At 39.1% G+C, this 25,387-nt stretch overlaps 2 protein-coding genes across 5 annotated transcripts; one reads left to right on the forward strand and one right to left on the reverse strand.

The window, feature by feature from the left end:
• Positions 1-704: 704 nt before the first annotated feature.
• Positions 705-11,843, reverse strand: ythdf3 (YTH N(6)-methyladenosine RNA binding protein 3). Of its 4 annotated transcripts, XM_038293722.1 has the most exons (6): positions 11,675-11,804; positions 11,331-11,600; positions 10,966-10,990; positions 10,644-10,723; positions 6,088-7,734; positions 705-1,587 (listed from the first exon to the last, which is right to left on the reverse strand). In XM_038293722.1, exons 2-6 carry the CDS (start codon positions 11,352-11,354, stop codon positions 1,564-1,566), a joined length of 1,800 nt encoding a protein of 599 aa, XP_038149650.1. In that variant the 5' UTR covers positions 11,355-11,600; positions 11,675-11,804; the 3' UTR covers positions 705-1,563. The 4 variants fall into 4 exon arrangements, with proteins under 4 accessions (XP_038149650.1, XP_038149648.1, XP_038149651.1 ...); XM_038293720.1 differs by lacking the exons at positions 11,331-11,600; positions 11,675-11,804 and adding an exon at positions 11,807-11,843; XM_038293723.1 differs by lacking the exon at positions 11,331-11,600 and having other exon boundaries at positions 11,627-11,800.
• Positions 11,844-18,038: 6,195 nt separating this feature from the next.
• abhd10b (abhydrolase domain containing 10, depalmitoylase b) lies at positions 18,039-23,152 on the forward strand. Its single transcript, XM_038293594.1, has 5 exons — positions 18,039-18,199; positions 18,622-18,808; positions 21,497-21,608; positions 22,202-22,339; positions 22,437-23,152. The coding sequence occupies exons 1-5, from the start codon at positions 18,106-18,108 to the stop codon at positions 22,776-22,778; spliced, it is 873 nt and encodes a 290-aa protein (XP_038149522.1). The 5' UTR covers positions 18,039-18,105; the 3' UTR covers positions 22,779-23,152.
• The last annotated feature ends 2,235 nt before the right edge of the window (positions 23,153-25,387 follow it).

A 25,387-nucleotide genomic window follows, 5' to 3' on the forward strand; every position in this document is an offset into this window, starting at 1 on the left:
CCTGAAAAGAAGAAAGGCACATAATTTCTCCCAAAGCAACAGAGAAGACTTATTGCCAGTTACTGTAAACCAACAAGGGTGACACAACCAGTTATTAAGTTTACCAGCGAAATACTTCATTCCATCAGAAAAAGATAGCTAGAATAGGGTTTTTTCCCTTAAGGAATAAAATCATTATTTGAAAACTACATTATGTAGATCCTAACTGCCTTCAGGCGGATTAAACAGTGGAATTGAAGTTTGAATCAGTTGTCCTATTAATGAATTAGACAACAGTATGTTTTTGTAAGTTTTCTAAACCTAAACTGTCCAAAATCTACTTTGCTAGGCGTTAAAACGTTATTACTTCCACCCAGATGATACATTGCAGTAAAATTAAGAAATTTACCTAAATATGCCTGGGCTTTGAATAACTTTCATAGATAATACCTTTGGGTTTAACAAACGTATATGCAAGTCATGTCCGCTTTAATTCTATTAAATATCTTTACACACTGGCCTTTCCAGCCTTCCTCTCTCCCTATAAAACACTAAAGTTAGGTGGTTTTAACAGCCTTGTTTATTTACAAGCATTTAGCAAATTGAAACTTGTGGGTGAGAGCTGCTGAATATTTCAAGCAGCTAAGACAGGATACCCCATGAAAAAGCATGCAGTGTAAAGCTTAGAGTCCATGTGAGGATATGAAGAAAGACAAACACATCAGTAGCGCTAAACATAAGTCATTTTTTATTTAGCTAGTGAGTTACCAATAGGAGAAAACCATCACATCTTTGCAGTTGATGGTTCCATTACCCATGTTGCCTTTGCCGATTAGCTGACAGTGGAGGTATCTCCCAAAGGTTCAACGCCAACTCTGGCAAAGCAGCAGGTTTTCTCCTCAGACAAAAGCACTTTAGAATGACAGAATTACATGAAGAAAAAAAAAAAAAGAAGGTGCGTAAGCTGGCGGTTCATCGGCCAGCTGCATAATCATAAGCTTTTCATACACAGAAAAAAAGATACAGAAAGAAAGGGGCAAAGGTAGGACAGACCATATGATTGTGGCTCTTTTCTAATCGTTTCCTCCCAAACCCGTCTATTTTCCCTATTCTTAATCTGGAAGGACCAGACAGAGATTCTTCCAGATTGAGTAATTTTCCACATTATTAAACCTCTTCAGGGCCAGATCAAGCTCACCATATCCCAAACATTGGAGGTTATAATACAAATGAGGAAAAACATAAAATCAATGAAATCAATGACTTCTCTAGTTAATAGGTTAGAAGCTCAAACAAAAAATAATCAAAGAAGAGCGTTAGATAGTTAAGGGTATTGGCAGAGGCTGTTTAGAAGGACTGAAAGTGCTTAAAAGACAGATCTCACTCTTTTTCCTCGTGAACATGGGGTCTGATGCACCAATCAACAGATACAGGATGAGTCCAACTAATGTCGCATTCAAGCTTTTCAGATACATTGTTGTCTTGGGAGGACAGACCGCGACAGGCCCTCCACCGTGGGGTTAGGCTAATTTCATTTAAGGTCCTTCATCGTTAGTGTTGCCTAGCAGAGGACTTGCTAGAAGGTTACTGTTTATTCCTGCTGCGCTCCTGCATGAGGAGAAAGACAGAGATCAGTTAAGAACAGCAGAGAAAACAGCTTTTCAGTTAGCATCATCAGTATGATCAAGCCTAACATACATGCATATAATATAGTACTATATTTAAAACATTTCATCCCAGCAACTGGATCATTACATAAGACCAATAAAAATATATCCGATACATCAATGAGAGTCTAGTGAAAAGTATGTCCATGTATTGTACTGCGTGTGTATTTAAATATTGGCAAGCTAATTAAGCTTGAAGATACTGATTAATTATGTGAGGCATGAAGGACATAACCAAGAGTCTATATTGCAATAACAGCAGCCTGCGGCTGGCCTGTTTGAAGGGTCTGGTGTCTGTCATCCTCCTGCTGAGAACAACCAGAGGTGGTCAGTGTCACTTCTCAATGACCAGAGTCCTGCATACTTTGGATGTTTCCCTGGTTCAACACAGGGAAGGATCACAGCCAGACATTTTAAGACTTTGACGACATGCTGAGGAGGTAATTCAGCTGTGTTGGAGCAGAAAAACACCTGAAAAATGCAGGACATCTGTCCTTAAACATTTTGTCAGGTGGGTTTGTGGTGATAAAATGATGATTAAAGATGATGTTTGTGGACGTGTTAGAGTGGGTCACTGAATGAAATTTGCATCTTTTTAATAATTTCCAACTAAGGGAAGCATTAAGCATTAACATCGGGCAGAAGAGGAAAAATGTTTCTGTGTGGGGCTCCAGAAACATTGATTCAGGCTGTGCTCAACAGCTAGTAAATTGCCTAAAAAAACATTTCTTCACAATTCTGTTAAAGCATCAGTAATAATCAATCTTTTTATACAACCTTTTCCTTAATGTTTTCCTTCCACTCTACTTTCCATTATCGTGATTAAGTGCTTTTTGAACACCTAACTTCTTTAGCAGTGACCTTTAGACTGCCTGCTAGACTTCTGTCAGATCAGCAGTATTTCTCATGATTAGAAAAGGCATTAATGCTTCTGTACTAAAGATTACTAAGGCTTTATTTTATTAGTCTTCAAATACTTTATATTTCCTAACACAATAAATTTGAGGTTCTTTTTAAAATGCGAGCCATAATAAACAATATTAATGAAAATATTAACTCTGGAAATACAGAGACATGGTTTCATATGTAATAAATAATTCAATTACTGAAATAAATCCATAATTCAATCAGTTCAGCTTACTGAGAAGAACCCGTTTGGTTTGATATTACTTAAATGTAACATTACTTTAAAAGGTAGCTGCTATATAAATTATAAAACCTATCACCAAATTAAGAGTCCTAAAATCCCTTCAAGGAAAATCTTCATAACTATGCGTCACTGTTAAGTAAAGAAGTAGCAAACAGAGAGCTGTACTTGCTTGAAGTCTCTTTTCAGGACTCAAAAACCATACTTTACCTCAACATTGATGCGTCTGAGTCTGTCTGTTCCTGTGTGCCTCATTTAGGCTGATCTAAACCAGAAATAAAATCCAATCTGCCAAACAGTGTTCATTTGTTTAGAGTATTTTTTATTAGTAGTAGTACTGAGGGAGCACTTTCTTTTGCATCTGATTCTGTAGTTATACCATTAGCCTGAACAGACAAATTGCTTTTATTGTTTCTTAGGTTAAGATGGGGTTTTCATCAGATGGTTTATGCAGCAAGATTTTAATATAATCAAACACGTAGCACATTAATATAGGGAATGGACATTTATCTGGTTGTCTTAAAAAGACATAATCTAAGCCTCAGCTATAGGAAATCTGGATTGTCTTTATATATCTAAAAGGGAAATAACAGTTTTTCGTTTAGTCTAAAGGAGAATTTAAAGTTCATAAGCATCAACATCCAAAGAATTTAAAGGTGAAGAGAATAAAACTGCTCAAACGGTCTAAAAATTGATACTGGGAAACAGCTCCATGCATTCGTGCGGTTATCACTGTGACACCAAGCAAGCACGCCTCCTCCATGGCAACGGCCTCCCCCGACTCTAGTCTGCAGCATTGCGAGAACTACTGAGGAATGCATGCATGGAGCACAACAAACACCTGAAGGTGCTGACAGCAACAGATGAACTGCTAGAGGCCTGATCTATGGAGACCCTAAGAAGGAGACCCCCAACCTGCAGATCAAATGCTCACTCTTTCACTACAAGTCACTACAGGATACTCCATGGGGTGTCATGGGTAAGACCCGATGGGCAAAAGCTGACTTTCAGTGATACAAGAGGGGGTTTTGATGCTGACAAAAGTAAATTGCCCCTAAATTTAAAATAAAAAACAGTCTGATCACCACTTTCAACCAAAAGGATGGTGTTTTCAGGGTCACGTGCCTCCATTTACATTTAGGGGACTTCAAAATTCAAATGGTTATGCTGGATTTCATTTAAGGGTGTCAGAGTCCATACAAATGCATGCCATCTTTTTTTTTTTTTTTTTTGAAAACAAACTAAAAATACTTTTCCGTCGACTTCCCAATTTTGCATTATTTTATGTGCGCCAATCCATGAAAAACCTCCCAAAATGCAGTAAATAGTTAGCAGTTAACATGTCGCCCATGTATCTAGGTGAATTATTCTGGTTTTCTTGTTAATTACAAACACCTGAGTGGAAATAAAATAAATCCACAACAAAGTTAAACATACCAAAAGCATCCTTGACACATGCTAAAACTAAGAAAGCAAGTAAGAGACCAGCTTTTGTTAGAAAGAGAGTGTGAAATAGAGTTTAAAGATCCAGAGGAATGCCCTAACCAAATACTCGGGTCATGTTTACACTGTCAGCAGATTGCTGGCACTACTTTCTGTTCAAAGCCGAAAGTCTCACGTAGTCAGGGATAAAAAGAGGTGGATATCCTAAACAAAACATCACACTGTGCTATAAAGGTGTCATACGAGGAACAGTACAGGTTGAAACTTATTGAACCTCCCATATTTAATTTAAACTGTGCCCTCATTGAGGATATCCATATCAGTTCTATGCTCCTGTTGTAACCAAATTCCCAGATGGCCTGTGACTGAGGACAAAACCTTGAAAAATGTAGCTTAAATGAGACCTGGAGCACAAATCAATTCACACCCTTCAATTTCTATACAACCTACCTGAATGTTTCATCGCAAATGCTTTTAGCCTACTCACCAAACTAATAGGCAACGTGCTTTTTCAAACCAAAGTTATTTTTGAATACCCACACGCTGCACAGTTCAAGTATTTCCAAAAATGACTCACTTTTAATAAAAGCCCATATATTCTTTAAAGCAAGGTTATCTCTCCTAAAAAAAAAAAAAAAAAAAAGGCATAACCAAGAACAAGAGGGGAGAAAAAAACCCCTTGGGAAGGCGTTATGAGAAGGTGTTGTTGTGCAAGTCAGACATCTCTGAAAGGCTGGGTAGGATGGGCCAAACAACAGGCTGCAATTAACCTTGTCAGGTGAAGAGGGGCGAGGCCTTGACCTGGGACGATCCTGTCATGTAATGAGGGTCAGGGTTACAAAGGCAGCACTGCTAAGCGCTTGTGTGACACCCAATGAAACTGGCTTGGAACTGACAGTTTGTTTCCAGAAGCCTGAAAACACTGACTTGAAATATTTATGAGAGGAATCCAGTGCATATTAACAAGGTCGGCAACAAGAAGTCAATACACCATCAGTGGAGCACCAGCAGTTGGGGAAAAGAGGAAGGGGGTTGTGTGTGTGTGTATGCGTGTGTGTTTTATGAATATTAGAATGGATGCAGAAGCACGCTACTGGTGATATCGTGATTTTCTGTTTTTAATTGCCTGAACTACCATTTCTTTTACAGCATTACTACTACTACTGGGAGATGGTTTATTTCCCCTCTGCTAATGTTAAACTGAGAGGGCGTTTTTTGTTTTCTTCAGAACGATACCTCAGTGAGATTATAGAATTTTGTAATATATTCAGAAAAACATCTAGAAATGCAAGTATTCTAACTGTTCCAGGACGTATAACCAGCTTGGAGCTTATGTTGTTAAATATCTAATAAAGAATAAGGAGTTTGTGGATGGCGGGGGCCTTTGTCAGGAAAGAAAAAACAAGGAATGTGGGTTATTTCAGGAACCCTAATAGTCATCTGAATGAATCTTCGCAATCTTAAGAGTGCCAGATGGCTGATGCAGACTCATGGTTTCCTAAACCTTCTCATGAGTAATGGTGAAGTGTCGATCTGCCGAGAGACTTTGGAAAACTTCCATTTACTGAAGACCAACGATGCCACACGATGCTACAACCCCACGTCAAATGACTGTTTATAGCAAAAACCAGCTGGAATCCAGAAACACTAGGTCAGGTTTTATAACAAAGTGCCTACAAACTACATCTTGATAAAATTCTGAAGGCTGAAGTCCTTAATTGCTCCTGCCTTGCAACACTTTAAAACACCTAACCATTGAGTGTTAAAAGAGCAAATGGATGAATTGAAAGTAACCAGAAGCACCATGGCGCTCTGGATGTGTATTCCCCATTAGAAACTAATTTACCTCACCTTCCTCAAAGCCTCCTCCTCTTCCTGACGTTTCTCGTAATGTGCAAAGTCGTCAAAGATTGAGGTGGTATGCTTATAGGAGGCAATAACTTTAAGCACTTGTTTGGCCTTCTCCAGAGGCACTTCCTGAGTGTCCCTAGAGTTGGTCACTGGCTTGTTGTCATTGTTCTCCAGCCGGATATGACGCAGCTGGTTGTTGGGCACATCCTTGATGAAAATCCACTTCACCTCAAACTTGCCCTTCCACTTGTCCTGAGACCAGACTCCTGCGTAGGCGTTGTAGTCCACTGGCGAGCGCATCTCGGCCACGCCGCAGAAATGCCCGCTGCCATTGACACTGAACAACAAGTACAAGGGCCCCTTGTTGCACAGCGAACGGTAGGCACTATCCAGGCGCTTGTTCCCATGTTCTGTACTACACCAGATAGAGTACTTGATTGAACGGTGGATGTCATCTTCTGAGTAGCTCTTGATAATGAAAACACGTCCATTTTTCAAGTTCCAGTCAAAGTCTTTGGGGTTGTAGTTGTTGATGGATCGGAGTTTCTCCAGCACAGGGTGCACTTCTCCTGAGCAAGGGGAGGCACTCAGTGGAACTCCACCCCCCAAACCAAAGCCCTCACCACGGTTCCTGGGGGCAACCCAACGGTTGGGGGGTGGGCCAAGCTGCTGAGGTGGCTGTTGATGAAGGTGCTGGGGGAGACCGGGTTGGGAAGGGAGGTGTAGGTGGGGAGGGCCATGAGACAGAGGGTGTTGGGGTGACTGGATAGTTTGGAGGTGGAGGGGCTGGTGTTGATGTTGGGGTTGGTGTGGAGTTTGATGGGGCAAGGGGTTCTGCAATAAGGGCTGAGCTAAAAGTCCAGGCTGCACCAGAGTTTGTGGGGGCATCATTGTCTGAGCTAATGGGGGTTTGTTTAAAGAGCCCTTATCATCCCAGGTACCAATGTTCATATTGTGCTTAATCGGAGGTGGGGGAATGGCGGTGCCTCCCCCCATCCCCATGTTGGCTTTGGGTTTCACCTTGGGCTGGGGTTTGGCCGGCTTCTTAGCAATTGCTGCCCAGGTGGCGGGTTTAGGTGCAGATGAATTGACAGAGGGAGGAAGATTATTGGCCGCCGTGCTGTTCATGCCCACAGAGCCCCCTAAAGGTGAGCCAACGGTTTTGGTGACAGCTGCCACCATGTCCGTACCCAGCTTTAGCCCTGTCATACCTTGCTCAATGCTGTTCAGCATCGGGACCTTACTGAGCTGAGAGTCACTTCCAAAGCCCGTCTGTCCATCAGTGATCGCCCGACCCAATGAGCTGGGTGCGTAGCCATAGCTGTTACTGTAGACTGAGCTCTGAGTTGACTGACCCTGAGAGACACTGGTACCCCAGGTGGAAAAGTCTGCACTACCAGGAAAAAAATTGAAGCCATGCTGCCCGAGAAATGGAGGGGTGTTTCCTAGGGCTCCGGGCTGGCTAAAAATGCCATCAGGGATAAAGTGTGGTTCCCCGTTGCTCATCTGTCCATAAGTAGTAAGGTAGGGCATTGGTGGATCTCCAGCTGTGGACCAAGCAGCCTCTCCCAGAGAATAAGGAAAACCGATGGATGGCGCATAATAGCTGGGCATGTAAGGATCAGACATTGGTGGATAGCTGTTACTCTGCATGATACAGAAAGACATGGAAATATTAAGCATAATTTAAAATTACCAAGGCTAACATCTCAATTTGCATTTTATTACCATTTGTAGAATATTCAGTAACGCAAAGATGCATTTCATGACTTATTTCAGTTTACCTTGATTTAAAAGGGGCATAGTCACGTTATATGTATATATATTTCTGGAGGATTATTGCATCCTGCAATGGTATTATACATTTTGTATGTTTTCTGTAGTTTTACGTTTTGTTTTTGATCAATTTGTTGTTCAATAAAGCATATAAACAAAGAAGTACTGTGAATAAGCCAGCTAGCATCTCCCAGCGGAGTTGTGAAAGTAAACGAAAATCCAAGATCCAGCGTGAAAAAAAATGCTAAATAAAATATTTGATTTCAAAAGGGCTGAAAAATGAAATAGCACTCACAATACAGTATGAACATTTGTGTCAACTAAAAAAGGAACTAATGTTGTAGAGGCAATCGGATGTCAGACAACTAGGGAAGCAATATTTTGTTGAGTTTAATCTCCATACATTGCAATGAAAAGGTTTAAGAACTGACCTTTTTTTTGTCCATTTACCTGAAATATTTCTCACCTTTCTTAAGTGTCCCTGTGTGTGTGTTTAGTAGGAATGGTAATTTTCATCGATTAAAAACATGATCAAAATGGATCAAATGATGTGATCATGATCAAATGTTTGGGGGGGTTTGTATAGGCAAAAAAAGTGACTTTGACCTTTTATTGAGAAGAGCTGGTAATATCAACAAACCACTGTTTCAACATAACTTTAATATCCATTTATTGATCAACATCTCAGAATTAGAGGATATAAATAAACTGGTCAAGAGTGACGAGAGGAAGGATGAGGCCAAATATGATAGGAAGGCTTACTTCAACATACTGCTGTACCTTAAACATCATATTAAAGTAACTTGGTACAACCTGCATTTTAATTTAGCAAATAAAACAAATGGACTGAAACACACCCAGGTTTAAAGCTTATTACTGTGTTTGGGATGCCCAGTGTAGCACTGACCTAAATCCAACTGAGAATATTCTATTTTTTTCAAACTCCTGGATTCTATCTATCCAATCCAACTTAGCTTAAGCTATTCTGCATGGATAATGGGCAACATTTCTAAATAAAAATTAATGTTTGAGAAGCCCCAAATGAGTTGCAGATTCAATCAAGCTACTTATACAAAATACTGACTTGTTATTTGCAAAGATTATCATTTCACTTCACAATGCTGGTCCAAAAGGCATGAATTAATCTCAAAGGACTATGTCACAGTCATGTATAATAGAGTAGTGTATTAATTTAAAAATTTAGCATGCATTGGCGGTTCTAGACAGGGGCCAACGGGGCCAGTGCCCCTGTAGATCATGACCCGGTGTAGGTACCAGATTGACTCGGGCTGCCAGATTGATTCGGGGGCCTGCGCCTTTTGATGACGTCACAATACATAATTGTTTTAACGTTTGCACAGTTGCGCAAAACATTTTGATTGGTCTGGACAGCTTACTAAAGTAATTATAGCGGGGTGTAGGTTTTATTCGAAAGCGGGATTGCGGTTTGTAAACGGACAATTTTACGAAGAAATTCTCCATGGTCCCTGCGCCTTCCGATGACGTCACCGAATTCGCCATGGGCCTTGCGCCTCCCGATGACGTCACATTATGGCAACGCCACTCAAACAAACTACATTGAGCCCGCGGTCTGCATTTGTAACGAGAATAAATTCAGGAGAATGAAGCTAAAGGGATACAAAAAATAAACTTGGAATATTACAAAAACAAAAATACTACGAATACAAAGTATATTCAGAGATTAAAGTCCCTCTGATACCGTTTAAGTGACTGAGAAACTGCAGATTTGCCACATTTAAGATGGCGGACGCTGTGACGCATCTCAGCATAGGCAGATCCCGCCCAATGACGCGTCTACGTTAGGTAAATATTACTTTCAAGACAATTTTTTAGTTCTTAAGCTTGTTCTATTTCCCCATGCAAATCGTCCTGTTGTCCTCTACAGAAAAAAATAGTATAACATGCACATAAATACTTCCTGTAATCTGTAAAAAAATTAATGAAAAATTAATGTTTTAATGTATTATAGGTATTTGGTCAATTAACGGACAGTGCCAAACGATTACCGTTTATTGGCTAAATAAAATAGATTTGTGACAAATATAGACCGCGGGCGCAATGTAGTTTGTTTGAGTGGAGTTGCCATATCGTTACGAGTGGCGTTGCCATATTATGACGTCATCAAAAGGCGCAGGCCCCCGAGTCAATCTGGCACCTACACCGGCCCCTGTTATGAAGACATAATACTCAAAGAAATTCTAATGATGATTTTTCTTTTAAAATTCTGTTTTATTTATTATTTAAAAACAATAAGGTTATAGCTTCAGTGGTGTTGAGATATGATCCCAGTTTTAATCTGCTAAATGTTTTCTTCAAAAAAAAAAAAAATACTGAATTTATCAGTTTATCAGTTTTTCTTGAGTTCTAATTCAAATCTTAACTTAAAGCAAGTCAAAAATATGTAAAATTACTAAATTCTAAATGTATATTGACCTAACAAGACATAGAATTTTAATCAAACCTCATTGAATAGAAATTTCACTTCACTCAGCTATATTATATAATATATTTGAATCCCTTCCCCTGTTTTTTATTTCATGCTGTCATGCAACACGGCAGCCCCCTGGTACATTTGGTCTAGAACCACCACTGTGCAACAGCCTCAAAAGCTGGATAGTTTGATTTTCCCAATTTGTTGCAAAATATTTAAACAAGACACTGGTTATTTTGCGGTCAGGTGTGAAAAATAATTGAGCGTGTAATTAGCTGTGGGATCCTTCATTCCAATTTAAACATTGTTCATTTTAAATGCACATTACCTGATTTGTCTGGCCGCTTATGTAAGGCTCAAAGTCATCATCGTTCACACCATCTTTTTGATGCATGGATCCGTTTTGAACTGAATTAAAAAATAAAGAGAAAGAAAAGCTAATATAAGTAATTACAGGAAGCTGCATTCCCCAAACAGTCATGATGCCAGATGACTATATTTTGATCATAGGTATGCTGTGCTGTTTTGTGTCAACAATGCTCCAGGCTGCAGTTTCGACTACAGTTTAAAACAAACACTGTCAGCAAATAACAGCACAGTATATCATAACCTGCAGAGGCAAGAAAAAAAAACTCCCACCAAAGCCTTACCTTTATTTCCTTGTCCTTTGGTTCTCTGAAACAACAAAAAAGAAAACAGAGGATCTTAAAACACAGTTAAAGAGCATTTGACTCAGTGAGGGCTGCAGCCCGGATGTTAGCATTTTACAGATTGATTAACAGTCTTATTAACCGGATGTCAAGCGCTCTGACAACCAGTAAACGGTGCCGCATTGGCAACCGGCTACAGCCGGTGTTGGTTCGCAGAGTGTCGGCCTATCTTTCGGCTAACAACCATCGCATATCAAAAGACTTTTTAAGCCTGTTTGATTCGGGTAGAGCGAACAACGTCAAAGTGCTGTCCGTAAAGTTTCTATTTCGCCCTGAGAGCTAGCATACAGCACGACTACACGAACCTGATCGACTGTGGTGGCAGACATCCTCCAGGAACCCAAACTGCTCGCTGTTTGTCCGCGGCTTCTATCTCCCCCCCTCCTCCCGCCGCCGCCCCCCTTTGCTTCTGCACTTCGGTGCTCCTTTCCTGGTTCGTCTCTCCCTCTCGTCCAATCAATCCGTGGACGTTACAAGGCGGCGCTTTTTTCTTTTTCTTTTTTTCTTTTCTCCCCTTCCCAGGCTACAAACTGGCGGCGACAAGTCTTTTCCAACTGCTTCAGGCGACTATCAGTCTGAAAGTAAATAGAATATCCCTTACTATTTCCACAATGGCGGATAGACTCTTTACTCCTGCTTCCGTTCAGACCTGCTGCTCCGTGACCTTCCGCCTGTGACGCTCTGAGTCATGTTACAAACGAACCCTCCACATGACAGTCACAATCACGCAGCAACTTCTCTACTTCCGACCTCTTCTTCTTTGCTGCGCTGTTTCACTCACCAAGTCAACAAGCTGCCTACTAACAGACACAATCCGGGTTTTTTTGGCTTTAAGCATCTGTCTAAACGAAATTACACACAGGAGCGTAAAACTATAGAACTGTATGGAAAGCCAGAAGTGCCAAAATCCATACATAAGGCGGCAATTCAGTGAAAACTACATTAACAAATCTTTAAAAACAACTACAAATAAAAAAGCAACATATTCAAAACCACAAAAAATATATTAGAATAGAATAGAAAATCCATGTATTGTCCCAAAATGGGGAAATTCTGGTGTTTACAGTAACAAAAACATTATAGAAAAAAAAAATGGTCACACAAATGTGGCCCTTAGACAAAATGTATAAGAATAACAAACTAGTGAAGAGTTAAAAATTAAACAATTAAAATACTGTACTGTAAAGTGTTTTAACAAAATGAATGCTGTGCACCAGGAGAATCAAACAATATACAGCTGTGGACCTTTTTACAATAATGGATATTTGAAAAGTTGTCCAAAATGACTAAGATAGTAACTGCAAAGTCAGCAGGAATGTTACAACTTATTGAGGTTGTTGGGAACAGTGGTGGTTATAAAGTCTTACAGCCGCTGGTGCTGTTCAAAAGCACAGTGACATTAATTTGAAACAAATGCAAACAAAAAGCAACAAACATTAAGAAGCAAATTAATCAAATTAACATTAACTTGAAGCAAATACAAAAAAATATATATACAACAGCATACTAAGAATCAGAATGGCAACCTATCAGAATAGGTATGTACCAGTGGGGAAACATGGGACCTTGCTGATTGGACACCGGCACTGATTTCAAACTGGAAGTTATTCTCCCTCATTCAACATAGCCAGCATTCCCACGTTTTATATATATATATATATATATATATATATATATATATATATATATATATATATTAGTGCTGTCAATCGATTAAAATTTTTTAATCGCGATTAATCGCATCAATGCCTGAGTTAACTCGCGATTAATCGCATTTTAATCGCAAATTTTTTTTCTGATTGAAAATCATTTAAATACTCTCGATGACATACAAAAAATACATACAGGCTAGGTTTGTGCCAATGTTCTTTTTTTTTAATGAAAACAGGTCACAGATACTGATTTATGCCATAGAAACATATGGCAAGAAGATGGGGAGGCATGTAGCAAAAAATAACAAATATGTAGCCAAAAAAAAGGCCCTGAAAACAGGCTGATGTAAAAGACAGTCTTTACAGTTAATACAGTCTTTTGAACAAAGACAAGCATTTTACCCTGCTGCTATAAAATGTAGTACAGTTAACATTAGATGTTAATTAACCAAGATAATAATGAACAATTTTCAATCAATACATCAAAATCAATAGACCGACATCACTAGATGGAGGTAGTCTATGAAAGTTACTTTTCAGACTATTAACAAAAATGAGAACACACACACAAGCACCCACCCACCCACACACAGACACACCCACCCACACACACACACGATACCGACCTGTGACAGCAAGAGTGCCGTAGCAGATTCCATTTCACCTCAGTAATCTGTTTTCTCAGCGTATTTCAGGTTGCTACTAGTTACCAGACACTCAACTTGTTTGTTGGTGGTGGGGCTTAAAGAAAAGGCACTAGCGTCACCCAGTGTATGAGCGTCTTTTTTCCTTGAGGAGCTCCGCTCTTGAAGCCTATGAGAAATGCATAGACTGGGGGAAAATAGCCCCGCCTCCCCGCAGGCTGCAGCGGGATGTACTTGGAAAATTTTACCATAAAACCACATAGCGTTAATCTCACGTTAAAAAAATTATCGCCGTTAAAATGGCCTCGCGTTAACGCGATAATAACGCGATAATTTTGACAGCACTAATATATATATATATATACATATATATATACTCACCGGCCACTTTATTAGGTACACCTGTCCAACGGCTCATTAACACTTAATTTCTAAGCAGCCAATCACATGGCGGCAACTCTGTGCATTTAGGCATGTAGACATGATCAAGACAATCTCCTGCAGTTCAAACCGAGCATCAGTATGGGGAAGAAAGGTGTTTTGAGTGACTTTGAACGTAGCATGATTGTTGGTGCCAGAAGGGCTGGTCTGAGTATTTCAGAAACTGCTGATCTACTGGGATTTTCACGCACAACCATCTCTAGGGTTTACAGAGAATGGTCCGAAAAAGAAAAAACATCCAGTGAGCGGCAGTTCTGTGGGCGGAAATGCCTGGTTGATGCCAGAGGTCAGAGGAGAATGGCCAGACTGGTTCGAGCCGATAGAAGGGCAACAGTGACTCAAATAACCACCTGTTACAACCAAGGTGGGCAGAAGAGCATCTCTGAACGCACAGTAAGTCGAACTTTGAGGCAGATGGGCTACAGCAGCAGAAGACCACACTGGGTGCCACTCCTTTCAGCTAAGAACAGGAAACTGAGGCTACAATTTGCACAAGCTCATCGAAATTGGACAATAGAAGATTGGAAAAACGTTGTCTGGTCTGATGAGTCTCGATTTCTGCTGCAACATTCAGATGGTAGGGTCAGAATTTGGCGTCTACAACATGAAAGCATGGATCCATCCTGCCTTGTATCAACGGTGCAGGCTGGTGGTGGTGGTGTCATGGTGTGGGGAATATTTTCTTGGCACACTTTGGGCCCCCTTGGTACCAATTGAGCATCGTTGCAACGCCACAGCCTACCTGAGTATTGTTGCTGACCATGTCCATCCCTTTATGACCACAATGTACCCAACTTCTGATGGCTACTTTCAGCAGGATAATGCGCCATGTCATAAAGCTGGAATCATCTCAGATTGGTTTCTTGAACATGACAATGAGTTCACTGTACTCAAATGGCCTCCACAGTCACCAGATCTCAATCCAATAGAGCATCTTTGGGATGTGGTGGAACGGGAGATTAGCATCATGGATGTGCAGCCGACAAATCTGCAGCAACTGTGTGATGCCATCATGTCAATATGGACCAAACTCCCTGAGGAATGCTTCCCGCACCTTGTTGAATCTATGCCACGAAGAATTGAGGCAGTTCTGAAGGCAAAAGAGGGTCCAACCCGTTACTAGCATGGGGTACCTAATAAAGTGGCCGGTGAGTGTATATATATGAGTATGTTTGGCTCAACCTACTGCTGTGAAGCAGGATTCCCCACCATGAACATAATCAAAAATACATATCAGTCCAGGCTCACGAATGAGCACCAGAGACGTAGCCAGAAAATATTTATAAGGGTGACCAAGCAATAACCAATGTACACTGAGGGGTGGCCGAAAGTGGATAGACAGAAGAACATCAGGGTCAATCTACACTATTGCAACAGGAAAATTAACAAGCAAAAAAATCCATATTTTCTAAATAAAGACAAACTATACTTTCCTACAGCCTTTTTCTAACAAATAGACACATATATATTGGGGCAAAAAAGTATTTAGTCAGCCACCAATAGTGCAAGTTCTCCCACTTAAAAAGATGAGAGAGGCCGGTAATGTTCATCATAGATATACCTCAACTATGAGAGACAAAATGAGAAAAAAAAATCCAGAAAATCACATTGTCTGATTTTTAAAGAATTTATTTGCAAAATATGGTGGAAAATAAGTATTTGGTCAGTTACAAACAAGCAAGATTTCTGGCTCTCACAGACCTGTAACTTCTTCTGTAAGAGGCTCCTCTGTCCTCCACTCGTTACCTTCATTAATGGCACCTATTTGAACTTGGACTATTGGTGGCTGACTAAATACTTTTTTGCCCCACTGTATGTAAACATCTGTAATTTTTAGATAAAATGTATAGTGTATAAAACTCTTTTAGTTTTGAGTTCTGGGTCGTAAATCTTTTCCATTGTCATTACTTACCTATTTGTATCAATAAACATTCTTCATAAAATGTATATTTATAAGCACTAATAACTAAATAAATTGATTATTTGATAAGTTTTGATAAAAATTGTTATCTATCTATGATTTCACTGAAGACTCCTAGATGACTTGTAGAGACATATAATTTTCTCTTTACCACATATAACACAAAATCTAGTTCTGAAAAGAGCATTACTTCCCTACTTATCATCGTTGATGTTAGTATATTGATGTGCAATATTAACCACAAAAAATTAAAAGGCTTTGAATATTACACTTGAGAGTATTGCTGCTGCCACCATCTGTATTAGAGGGGGGGAAATGGTAGGGGTGGCCAATGATTGCCTAAGGGTGGCCCCCCCATCTAGCTCCGCCCCTGATGAGCACCTTGATATGTGCTTGAGAATGGTGCAATTCAAATTTAGATTTTAAAAGCCTCGCAAGTAGGGGTGTAAATCACATCCATCATGGCGATTCGATTCAGTATCGATTTCCTGACCCAACGATTCGATTATTTTTGATACTCAAGAATACACCACGATTCGATTCGATTAATCGATTAATCGTTTTTTTTTTTATTATTATTATTTTTTTTTTACACCTTACAGGCTAAACAAAGTTTCAAGTTTGAAATAAATCAATGAAAGCTGTAATATCATTATGCATTTTCTTTAGAAACAACAGCAAATAACAGAAGTAGAAAAGTTGCATCAAAAAATACTGCAAAAATACTGCACAATATCAGTGTAATAAGTTCAATGCAATACCTCGGCTCCAGAGAAACTGTCCAACATATTTTTTTAGAATGTAATAAATATACTCAGGAAAGAGAGATGTTGCTTAGAGAGTTAGACAGGAATAAAAATAAACTACATATAAGGGAATTGTTTCAAAGGTCATCTGGGGATGTAGTTTTGGTAGTATTTTTAATTTTCTAAGAAGAACGGGTATTTTAGGGAGAATATAATAGTTTTTCTGGTCCATACTCCATTCTGGAAGGTGGCGGTAATGCACCTATAAGTTGTTTGCCAACCGCCATTAAAAAAAGAAGAAGAAGAAGGCTTCAGAGTGTTGACGTCACCGCCCCCTTGAGAGACGCTCCGCTGCTCCTCCCCCAGATTGTAGCTGACCGCAAACAGTGCACCAGACAGGAGGCCGGCTTGTTTTGTTTTTATGACCGAAATTGCAGAAAACAACTCGTGAAGTTTGACCCGCTAGAAGAGCGAGGTGCGCGAGACCGCTGGGACCCTTTTTCCAGCTGAATCTCCGCTCTTTTTGCCCTCATGTCCCTTCGTCGTCGGACTAAACTCGTCCCCACTTCCTCACCGCCTCGGCCGTATCTAGACCTACAGTGTGTAGCACAGACCACGCTTCAATACTGAGCATAATTTAAAAATGTCTGTGTGAAGCTCGCTGCAACAAACTGCTGTAAGAGTATAACCAGGAAGCGCGGTAGGAGGGCAAAATAGGTTTAGCGGCACCGCAGCACGGGAGGGAGAATTACGCCCAGGAGCAAATGGATAAAAATAGACCAGAGGAAAAAAAAACATGAATCGATTATCTTGCGGACGTGTCGAAGCATCGGATCGTCGGCTTTTGGATCGATGCATCGATACAAAACGATTATTATTTACACCCCTACTCGCAAGGCAGCGTAAAGCCCACTTCTCTCATTAGGCCATAAAAAATAAATAAACAAATGGTCAGTTCAGGTGTTTTATAAATATATAATATATGAATAAGGAAATTGACCATATAGCAAACTGAAAAATTGTTGTACCCTACTTAAAAAAAAAAAAAAACTCTTTAGATTATTAAATGGTATTGAATATTTATTTTATTTTAAAAGTCAATGTATAACATGGATGCATAAGCACCTCATTTTATTTCAATGTTAAATGCTGCTCCTGTATCCCTCATACTATTCTGTTCAAATTCTTCCTTTTATGAGACACATTTTTTAAAGGAGTCAATGTAACATTTAAAAATATAAAAAAGTAGCCTGTCAAACTGTTCTTCAGTTGGATTTTTATACTGCAATAAAACATTTTCACAACTTTAAATCTTTTTTTACACATCTTTACATTAAAAACACTGAACTGAAACTATTTGCTATTTCTAAAAAAATACAATAATTGTAAATATTTTCACAAGCTGCCTAACCAGACCACACTCCAGTCTGATAGGTGGCGGTAAATGCACCTTAAGTTGGTTGCCATCCGCCAATAAAAAAAAGAAGAAGCAGCCTAACCAACCATTATTTATTCTATGGGTTGTTTACTACGGTGGCATTCTTGGCTTTCCACAAAGGGACACTATTCCCCCGCGTGCGTCTTCTGAATGTTGCGGAGTCCTGCCTTGAGCTAAAAAGCAAACGAGAGTTGCCTCAGTTCATCTCGCGTTACTTCGTTAGTGTTCGCGGAACAGTATGGCAGCCGTGTCGCTGAGGTCCTGCCGCAGAGGACTTTCACAAATGTTCAGAAATGCAGGGATTGTAGCCCTGCCTTCACAGCACTTACAAGGTGTGTATGATGATTCTCTCCTGACAACAGTAATTTCACAACCCTCAAACGTTTGGCGGAATAATTACAATAAATAAGAGGGGGTGTGGCGACTGTGACGTTCTTTAAAACGCAGAGAATGTAAGCTAAAAGGCGTGCTGTACATCTTCCTACTACAACCATGACTTTCTTTTATTTTTATTACATTTTCTAGCGCTACCTAGATATATTAAATCATTATTTGACCACGTTATGCGTTAGTCAGCTTCAGTTCGGCGTGCTGAAATGAAACCAAACGTAGCTAATTTTAATAAACATGTCCGTCTGGCAGTTTACACTTCAGTGTCAGTTATTTGCTGTTGGGGCAGGTTGTTGCCACATCTGTTCACATTAAAGTCTGGGAACCTTTCTGGAGTTATAACTGAAAACTTTGTGTCCTGTAGCCAACAGAAGACACAAATCTACAGTTCAGTATGCATCCAGAGCAGATCTTCCAAAGCTGGCCTACAGGAGGGTGAAGGGGAAGAGTCCAGGGGTGGTGTTCCTGCCTGGCTATGGCTCCAACATGAATGGACAGAAAGCTGAGGCACTGGAGGAGTTCTGCAGGTCGTTAGGACACTCCTACCTCAGGTAAGTCACCCAAACCCAGCAGTGAGTGTTTAATAGATCGAAACAAATTATATAGGGTCGCAACAAACGATTATTTTGAAAATCGATTAATCTGTCGATTATTTTAGCGATTTAATCAGACAGCCGAAGGTTCCTTAAAGAACCTTTTTGCTCAGATAAACCAGGTGAAACAAAAAACGTTTCCACTTGAGGATTTATGCATATAGCAGATTAATAGCTGAAAAATATTTTTATGTTAAATGCAAAATGTTAACATATTTTTTTTTTATATAATTGCTGCTCAAGGTGGGTCACTGTCAGCTAAAGGCATGTTTAAGAGTCTCTATAATGCTGTTTCCAATTAATCGATTACTAAATTAGTTGACCATTATTTCAATAATAAATTAATCATGATTAAGCCAATAAATTATGTATCAAGAATACACTTTGGTTCTATGCAGTATAAAATATCAACTGCTTTTACAATATTCACTATCTATAAATCCAAGATGAGAGCTATAAATACCGTACAATTTAAAAGGTTCAAATAAATCCTCTTTTTTTGTAATTTTAGACAGTGTTTTCATATTATTATGAAAATAGTTATTTCAAAACATGGGAATGGGTAACAGGGTATCTTGAGTCTTCTTTTTAACACAGTATACCTTTTTTCGTTATCTACAACTACTCCACCTGGTTATCTAGACTGGTTATACTTGCTCAACCTTATGGATTAAAGGGGAAAAGTTAAAATAAAATAGAACTCATTTTAATTGCTCAGATATCCTTCTAAAAAAATCAGCTTGACACAGGAATGATAAGTGTGAGTAAAAATTTATTACAGAAAAAAAAAAAATACATAACAAATGTAGAGGTTGACCCTTTCTCCGGCCTAGGTTGTTTTCTAGGAGTAAGTGTGGATTGCAGGCATTGATTTAAAGGAACTTACAGCACCTCGGTCCACAGACTCGATTTAACTGATTGCATACATAGCAACCAGCAAAAGTATTCCTAAATCATGGAACAGTTTGACATTTTGAGTAAGAGTCTACATTGAGTAGACCTCCAACGTTTCTACAAACTTTTTTTTTTTTAACCGTTTCTTCCCTCCATCTACAAAACCAGAAAATGTAATTTAATTTCTTGTTTTCATTAGCCTACTGAACAGGTTTTGTCCTGTCTGCAGGTATAAACACTTTGGCAGTGAAATCCACTCTGTTGTGGCTTCAACGACTCTGTAGATTGTTCTTCATATCTTTATAGAAACACAATTATCACAATGGGTAGCATTCAATTGAATAATTAATATTTTGCTAGAGCTATTAGAACTTTTTGTTTTGTTTTCTTGCTTCAGCAGCAGCCCATATGTGCATGATGGCCAATTTATAACTACATTAAGCAGCCATATCTTGAGATCAAAAGGCCCAAGCTTAGCCACTACCTCCAGTTGTTATCCGTTTTTAAAGTTTTATATGGTTTGTTAAAGCGGCCAAACCACATAACTGCAGCACTTTTCTGCTTGTTCTCATAGCACGTGCTCGTACTTGCCTGGATTTTTTTATCTTCATTTTTTCGCCTTATGTGGAGTTGCCATTGGTATCTGACATGAGTTTGATGCCAGTCGCTTCTGCGTATCCACAAAATCCTTCTTTAATTAAACGATTTCATTGTTAGCCAGGTCTGATCCATTTAAATGGACGCGGTTGACGTCACATCTGCTGAATGGCACAGAAACTTCGGACCCAACGGAAATTTAGATTATTTTAGATGCGTTATTCCAGAACTACTGAGGTGTCAGTCTGCTCATCAAAAAATGTTTCATGTCATAAAAGCTAAAAAAAAAAAAAAAAAAAAAAAAATGCTATTGTAAGTATATTTTTTAGTAAAAACTTACAAAATAAATGTTAGTTTTTATATTTTTATGTTATTTTTGTCTTGTGAACGAAGGGAGAAAAAAGCAACACTCGTTTCAAGAATCAGATAAAGTTATCGTTATTAGCACTGGAATTTAAAAAAGCATCGGTCAATATCTAATTTATAGCATTGAACTTTCACCATAACTTTTACATTTCACCCTGCAATGCTGAATATAAACATCTGGTCCAAATCATTAAGCTATTATTGATTTACTGCTTGGACTAGATCTCCTTTTGTTCGTCTCTGGTTTTATGACCGCGTTATGCGAAGCAATCCAATGGGATTTGTGGAGTTTCACTGTTATGATCTCTGAACCTATATTCATATAAATTGGTCTTGTTAGATTGTGCTAAGTTGCCCCCATTCTCAGAGTTTTTATCTCAGTTTTCAGTTCAATGGTGTTGTAGGGTATAACATAAGATTCCTGAATTAAAAATCTACCTCTTTTTATTTTATATAATTTGATTATATGAGAAGTTGAGCTTTGGATTATTCTTGGTTGTAAGCCATTATCAATGTATTCAGATTAAATAAATGTGATGAAAAAGTTTCACCTTTTTATAAATTGCTTTTCTCAAAATAACCTTTAAGTTTATGCTTGCTATTTTTTAGCAGTGAACCTGTAGGTAAACCATGCTGACTGATAAAGTTCTTTTCATTTAATCTTTAGGTATGGAATTACTCTATTTGTTTTTAATGAGTGTTAGGTAATATTAGAAAAAAATGTCATAAATTGCCTGTGTTTGCTCAAGATTTGCCATAACTTAACCACTATTTCTTGTGTCTCTGCAGGTTTGACTACACAGGACACGGAGCATCAGAGGGGGTGTTAGCTGAGGGAACAATTGGTACCTGGAAAAAAGATGTTCTTTTTGTCTTGGATGAATTAACAGAGGGACCGCAGGTACATATTTCTAATCCTTTAAAAAAAAAGAATTTTTTTTTTTGTAATTTCGCAATTCAAAAACTCTGATTTCTGCTTTGTTGGACACTTAAATTAATGTTCAGCTTCATAGGTTTTTAATATAGACGCTCAACAGAAACACAAGCACCTCCACAAAATGTTGACACAACGTCTGAAAGTTATGATTAATATATTTTAATCGTTATTTTGTCACCTTCGATTGAAAATCTGAATTATAGAAATCAAATTTTCTTTTGAATTTTAAACTTTTCAACTTATCTAGACTGTATTTTTTTTAAACGTACATGGACATTTTTCCACTTTAGATTATAGAAGGTGGGGGAAAAGTGCGAAAACACTGGTCTTTGTTTTTTTCCGTGACAACTCTTGTATTTTATTTTATTTGGACCAACCATCCTTTTAAAACATCCTCTTGTTTTCAAATTTCTCCAGAAGATGGCAGTGTTTTATCACATATGATCCCAGAATTTATCACCACTGTAATATTGCATCAGTTGACTGTTTTCTTTGTGTTTATGAAATGGTTATTTTATGATTTTTGTTTTATATATTTTTTTGCTTCTTCCTTGCAGATACTGGTAGGTTCCAGTTTGGGTGGCTGGCTCATGCTGTTGGCAGCCATTGCAAGACCAGAGAAGACTGCTGCACTGGTTGGAATTGCATCAGCTGCCGATCACTTTGTCACAGCTTTCAACTCTCTTCCACTAGAGGTAGGAACATTGAATCCTGCTGGTTGTAAGCATTGTTTCAGAACTCCTTTTTTTATTTTAGTATGTTAATGTGACCTTTTAATAACTAAACTCACAGACCCGCAAGGAGATAGAGGCCAAAGGGGAGTGGTCCCTCGCCACCAAACACACGGAGGAAGGCGTTTACAAATTCAGCATGGACTTCTTGCGCGAGGCGGAAAACCACTGTGTGCTCCAGAGCCCCATCCCCATCACCTGCCCCGTACGGCTCATTCACGGCCTCAAAGACGAGGACGTTCCCTGGCACATCTCCATGCAGGTCGCAGAGCGTGTCCTCAGCCCAGATGTGGACATCATTCTGAGGCGAAACGGCCAGCACCGCATGTCACAGAAGGAAGACATCAAGCTTATGGTCTACACTATTGATGATCTGATAGACAAGCTGACCACCTTGGTGTGAAGAGATAGATGTTCAGGATATAAAAAAAAAGAAAATGACTGTTAACTGAAAGGTCAGCCCACAAGGAAAAATAACCAAACAACGGCATGTTGCCCTGCCGTATGACACCTATTATGCATACTTTTTTGTTGTGTTCTCTATTTTATATGTCATGACTTACATGTCAACATTTGGTTATGTTGCAAGCGGTAATGAACCCTAAAATGTTCAGGTTGCATTTGTATGTTTCTTCCTGTAACAGTGTTGCGTTGATCAGTCATCTTTTCTGTCATTCTTACAGTTTTCCCTCTGTCTCCCAGTAGATACACAGTTATCCTGTGCCTTTTTATCCAGTTTTCATCTATTTTTGGTCAATAAAACCTATGCACACTAAAGTGCATGTCTGAAGTCTCTGGAAATCCACACACTCCTTACTTATCTGCACTAAATCAGAGTAACCATGTTTGGACATCTAGTGGGCGTCATGAGCTTTATTTAAACAGTGTCTTTATAGGAAAATCCATCTTACAAATTACCTTCATGTTTTGCCCTGCTGAGTCTTGCAGAATCTGATATTTACAGTATAGGTCAGACATTAATATGCACCCATGATTGGCATGCATGTCGATTAATCTGGATTGTTTTTTAAAGGCGTTGGAGGATCTTAATCTTTTAAAGGTGGAATCATACAATATGACATAATTCTTAAAAAGCACTTTCCCATGTGCCAAATGCAAGTAAAAAGCAGATGGAAGAAGATGCAGGTCCACTGAAGTATTGAGGAGTACGAAAACAGAAAAGGAGACTCTAGTTGGTCAAATTTGCACCATAAAAAAAATACTGTACAATTATTAGGAATAGAATCCTCAAAGAAGTAGAACTGAGTAGGATGACCTCATGAAATGTACAAGCAATAAAAAGACTGCAGAACCAGCAGAGATACAAACACCTAATGAGCTTTTTCATGGCAACGAACACTCAACAACTGCTGGGAGAAAAGATAAGAAAAAAAGTTCCTTTTTCATCTAGGAAGCAGTAGTCTCATTCAGTTGAAGGTTACGTATTTGCAACCATTAACACATCCATTGTTTAATTCTGATTGAAGAATTGCTCCTTTTTCCTACAGGGAAAGATAAATCCATCTCTTTTAATTTTTATCATCTGATCTTTTTTGAAAGCGTGAGTTAAGAACCTGCTTGATTTATTCCATAACCAGTTCTGACGTATTTAATAACCATTTAGAAGATGATATTAAATACAGTAGTATGTTTGAGGATTTGTGAGTTTCTTATTAACTACTTAATTCCTTCTCATCGAAGGATGACAGTTTGCATCAGATCACACATTCAGTGCGTTCAGGATGACAATAATCCCAAACGCACCAGGTTTCAGGTTTTGGAATCCATAAAGGAGACTGACATTACACTTCCTCAGAGGGCCCTGATCTTTCCCATTAAAAATCTATTAACTGCTTGAGAACCTTGTCTATAACAAAAAACCAACAAGTTCTAAAGAGTCAGAGTAGTTTTATCAAGAAAACCAACCAGCTCCTTGGATCAATCCCTCACCTCAGCGTCTCAGCTGACTCTCACATCCACACACCCATTTACCTCCTTTCAGTTCCCCTCTCTCTCAGAAATCAGGGAACTCATTAATCCAAAAATCCAAGTAATCCACTTGTCAACTGGACCCCCTACCCAGACAATTTGTTAAGGCCTGCCTCCCTTTTCTGGTCCCCCTCATTTCTGCCATTATTCATTCGTCTCTCAACACTGAACCGGTCCCTACATCCTTCTGAACTGCTGCCATTGCCCCAAATTTGAAAAAAAAATAAAAATCTACCAACCTGTCTAACTTAAACAATTTCCATCCTATCTCTACTCTACCCTTCATCTCCAAAATCCTCGATAAAACAGTTGCGTCCAAACTCCACTGTCACCTATCCCACAATAACCTGTATGAACAGTTCCAGTCCGGTTTCCGCCCCATAGCACTGAAGCAGCTCTCAACAAAATCACTGATCTCCTCATTGCAGCTGATTCTTGACTCCTTATCATCCTTCTTGTCCTGAGTGCAGCCTTTGGATACCATCTGTCACTCCTGCCTCCTTAACAGGAGCTATGACAATCTTCCATTGGCACCACCCATACTTCATCAGACCGGTTTACACATTACTTTTCTGGCTGCGCTCAGTTCATTCAAGTCCTTCAAATCCGTTCCCTTCTCTGTCACATTAGGGACTGAAACCTGGGGCCCCTCCTCTTCATCATACACCTCCTTCCCCTTGGCAGTATCTTTTGCAAATTTAACATTCATTTCCACTGTAATGCTTATTACACTCAGCTCTACCTCACTACTAAACCCTCATCCACTCCTCTGCCCAACTTCCTCACTGATTACATCTTGGATGTCAAAACCTGGTTCACCCAAAACTTTCTTAACCCTATAATGCCAAATGTATCATATTTGATACATACGGTTTCTGAAATGTTTTGCATCTGACACCTTTTGCATAATTTAATGGTAAAAACTTTGCTCAAAATCCTATTGTACACAATCAGATATACATGATAACAGAGGGCAGAAGACTACACAAAAAATAATCTTGACTTATCGCATAGTAATAACGT

This window comes from Cyprinodon tularosa, unplaced genomic scaffold, assembly GCF_016077235.1.
Source record: "Cyprinodon tularosa strain WSP-4 unplaced genomic scaffold, ASM1607723v1 ctg33, whole genome shotgun sequence".
Lineage (NCBI taxonomy): Eukaryota > Metazoa > Chordata > Actinopteri > Cyprinodontiformes > Cyprinodontidae > Cyprinodon > Cyprinodon tularosa.

What these genes read in the sequence shown, in the direction of transcription:
- ythdf3 (XM_038293722.1), bottom strand. Translation starts at nt 11,354, where the DNA reads ATGTCTGCCACCACAGTCGATCAG. An exon ending in CAAAGGACAAGGAAATAAAG is followed by an intron (nt 10,724 to 10,965) that starts GTAAGGCTTTGG and finishes TTTTTAATTCAG; the next exon opens with TTCAAAACGGATCCATGCAT. An exon ending in AGGAGGAGGCTTTGAGGAAG is followed by an intron (nt 1,588 to 6,087) that starts GTGAGGTAAATT and finishes CTCCTCATGCAG; the next exon opens with GAGCGCAGCAGGAATAAACA.
- abhd10b (XM_038293594.1), top strand. Translation starts at nt 18,106, where the DNA reads ATGGCAGCCGTGTCGCTGAGGTCCTGCCGCAGAGGACTTTCACAAATG. An exon ending in TTAGGACACTCCTACCTCAG is followed by an intron (nt 18,809 to 21,496) that starts GTAAGTCACCCA and finishes GTGTCTCTGCAG; the next exon opens with GTTTGACTACACAGGACACG. An exon ending in AATTAACAGAGGGACCGCAG is followed by an intron (nt 21,609 to 22,201) that starts GTACATATTTCT and finishes TCTTCCTTGCAG; the next exon opens with ATACTGGTAGGTTCCAGTTT.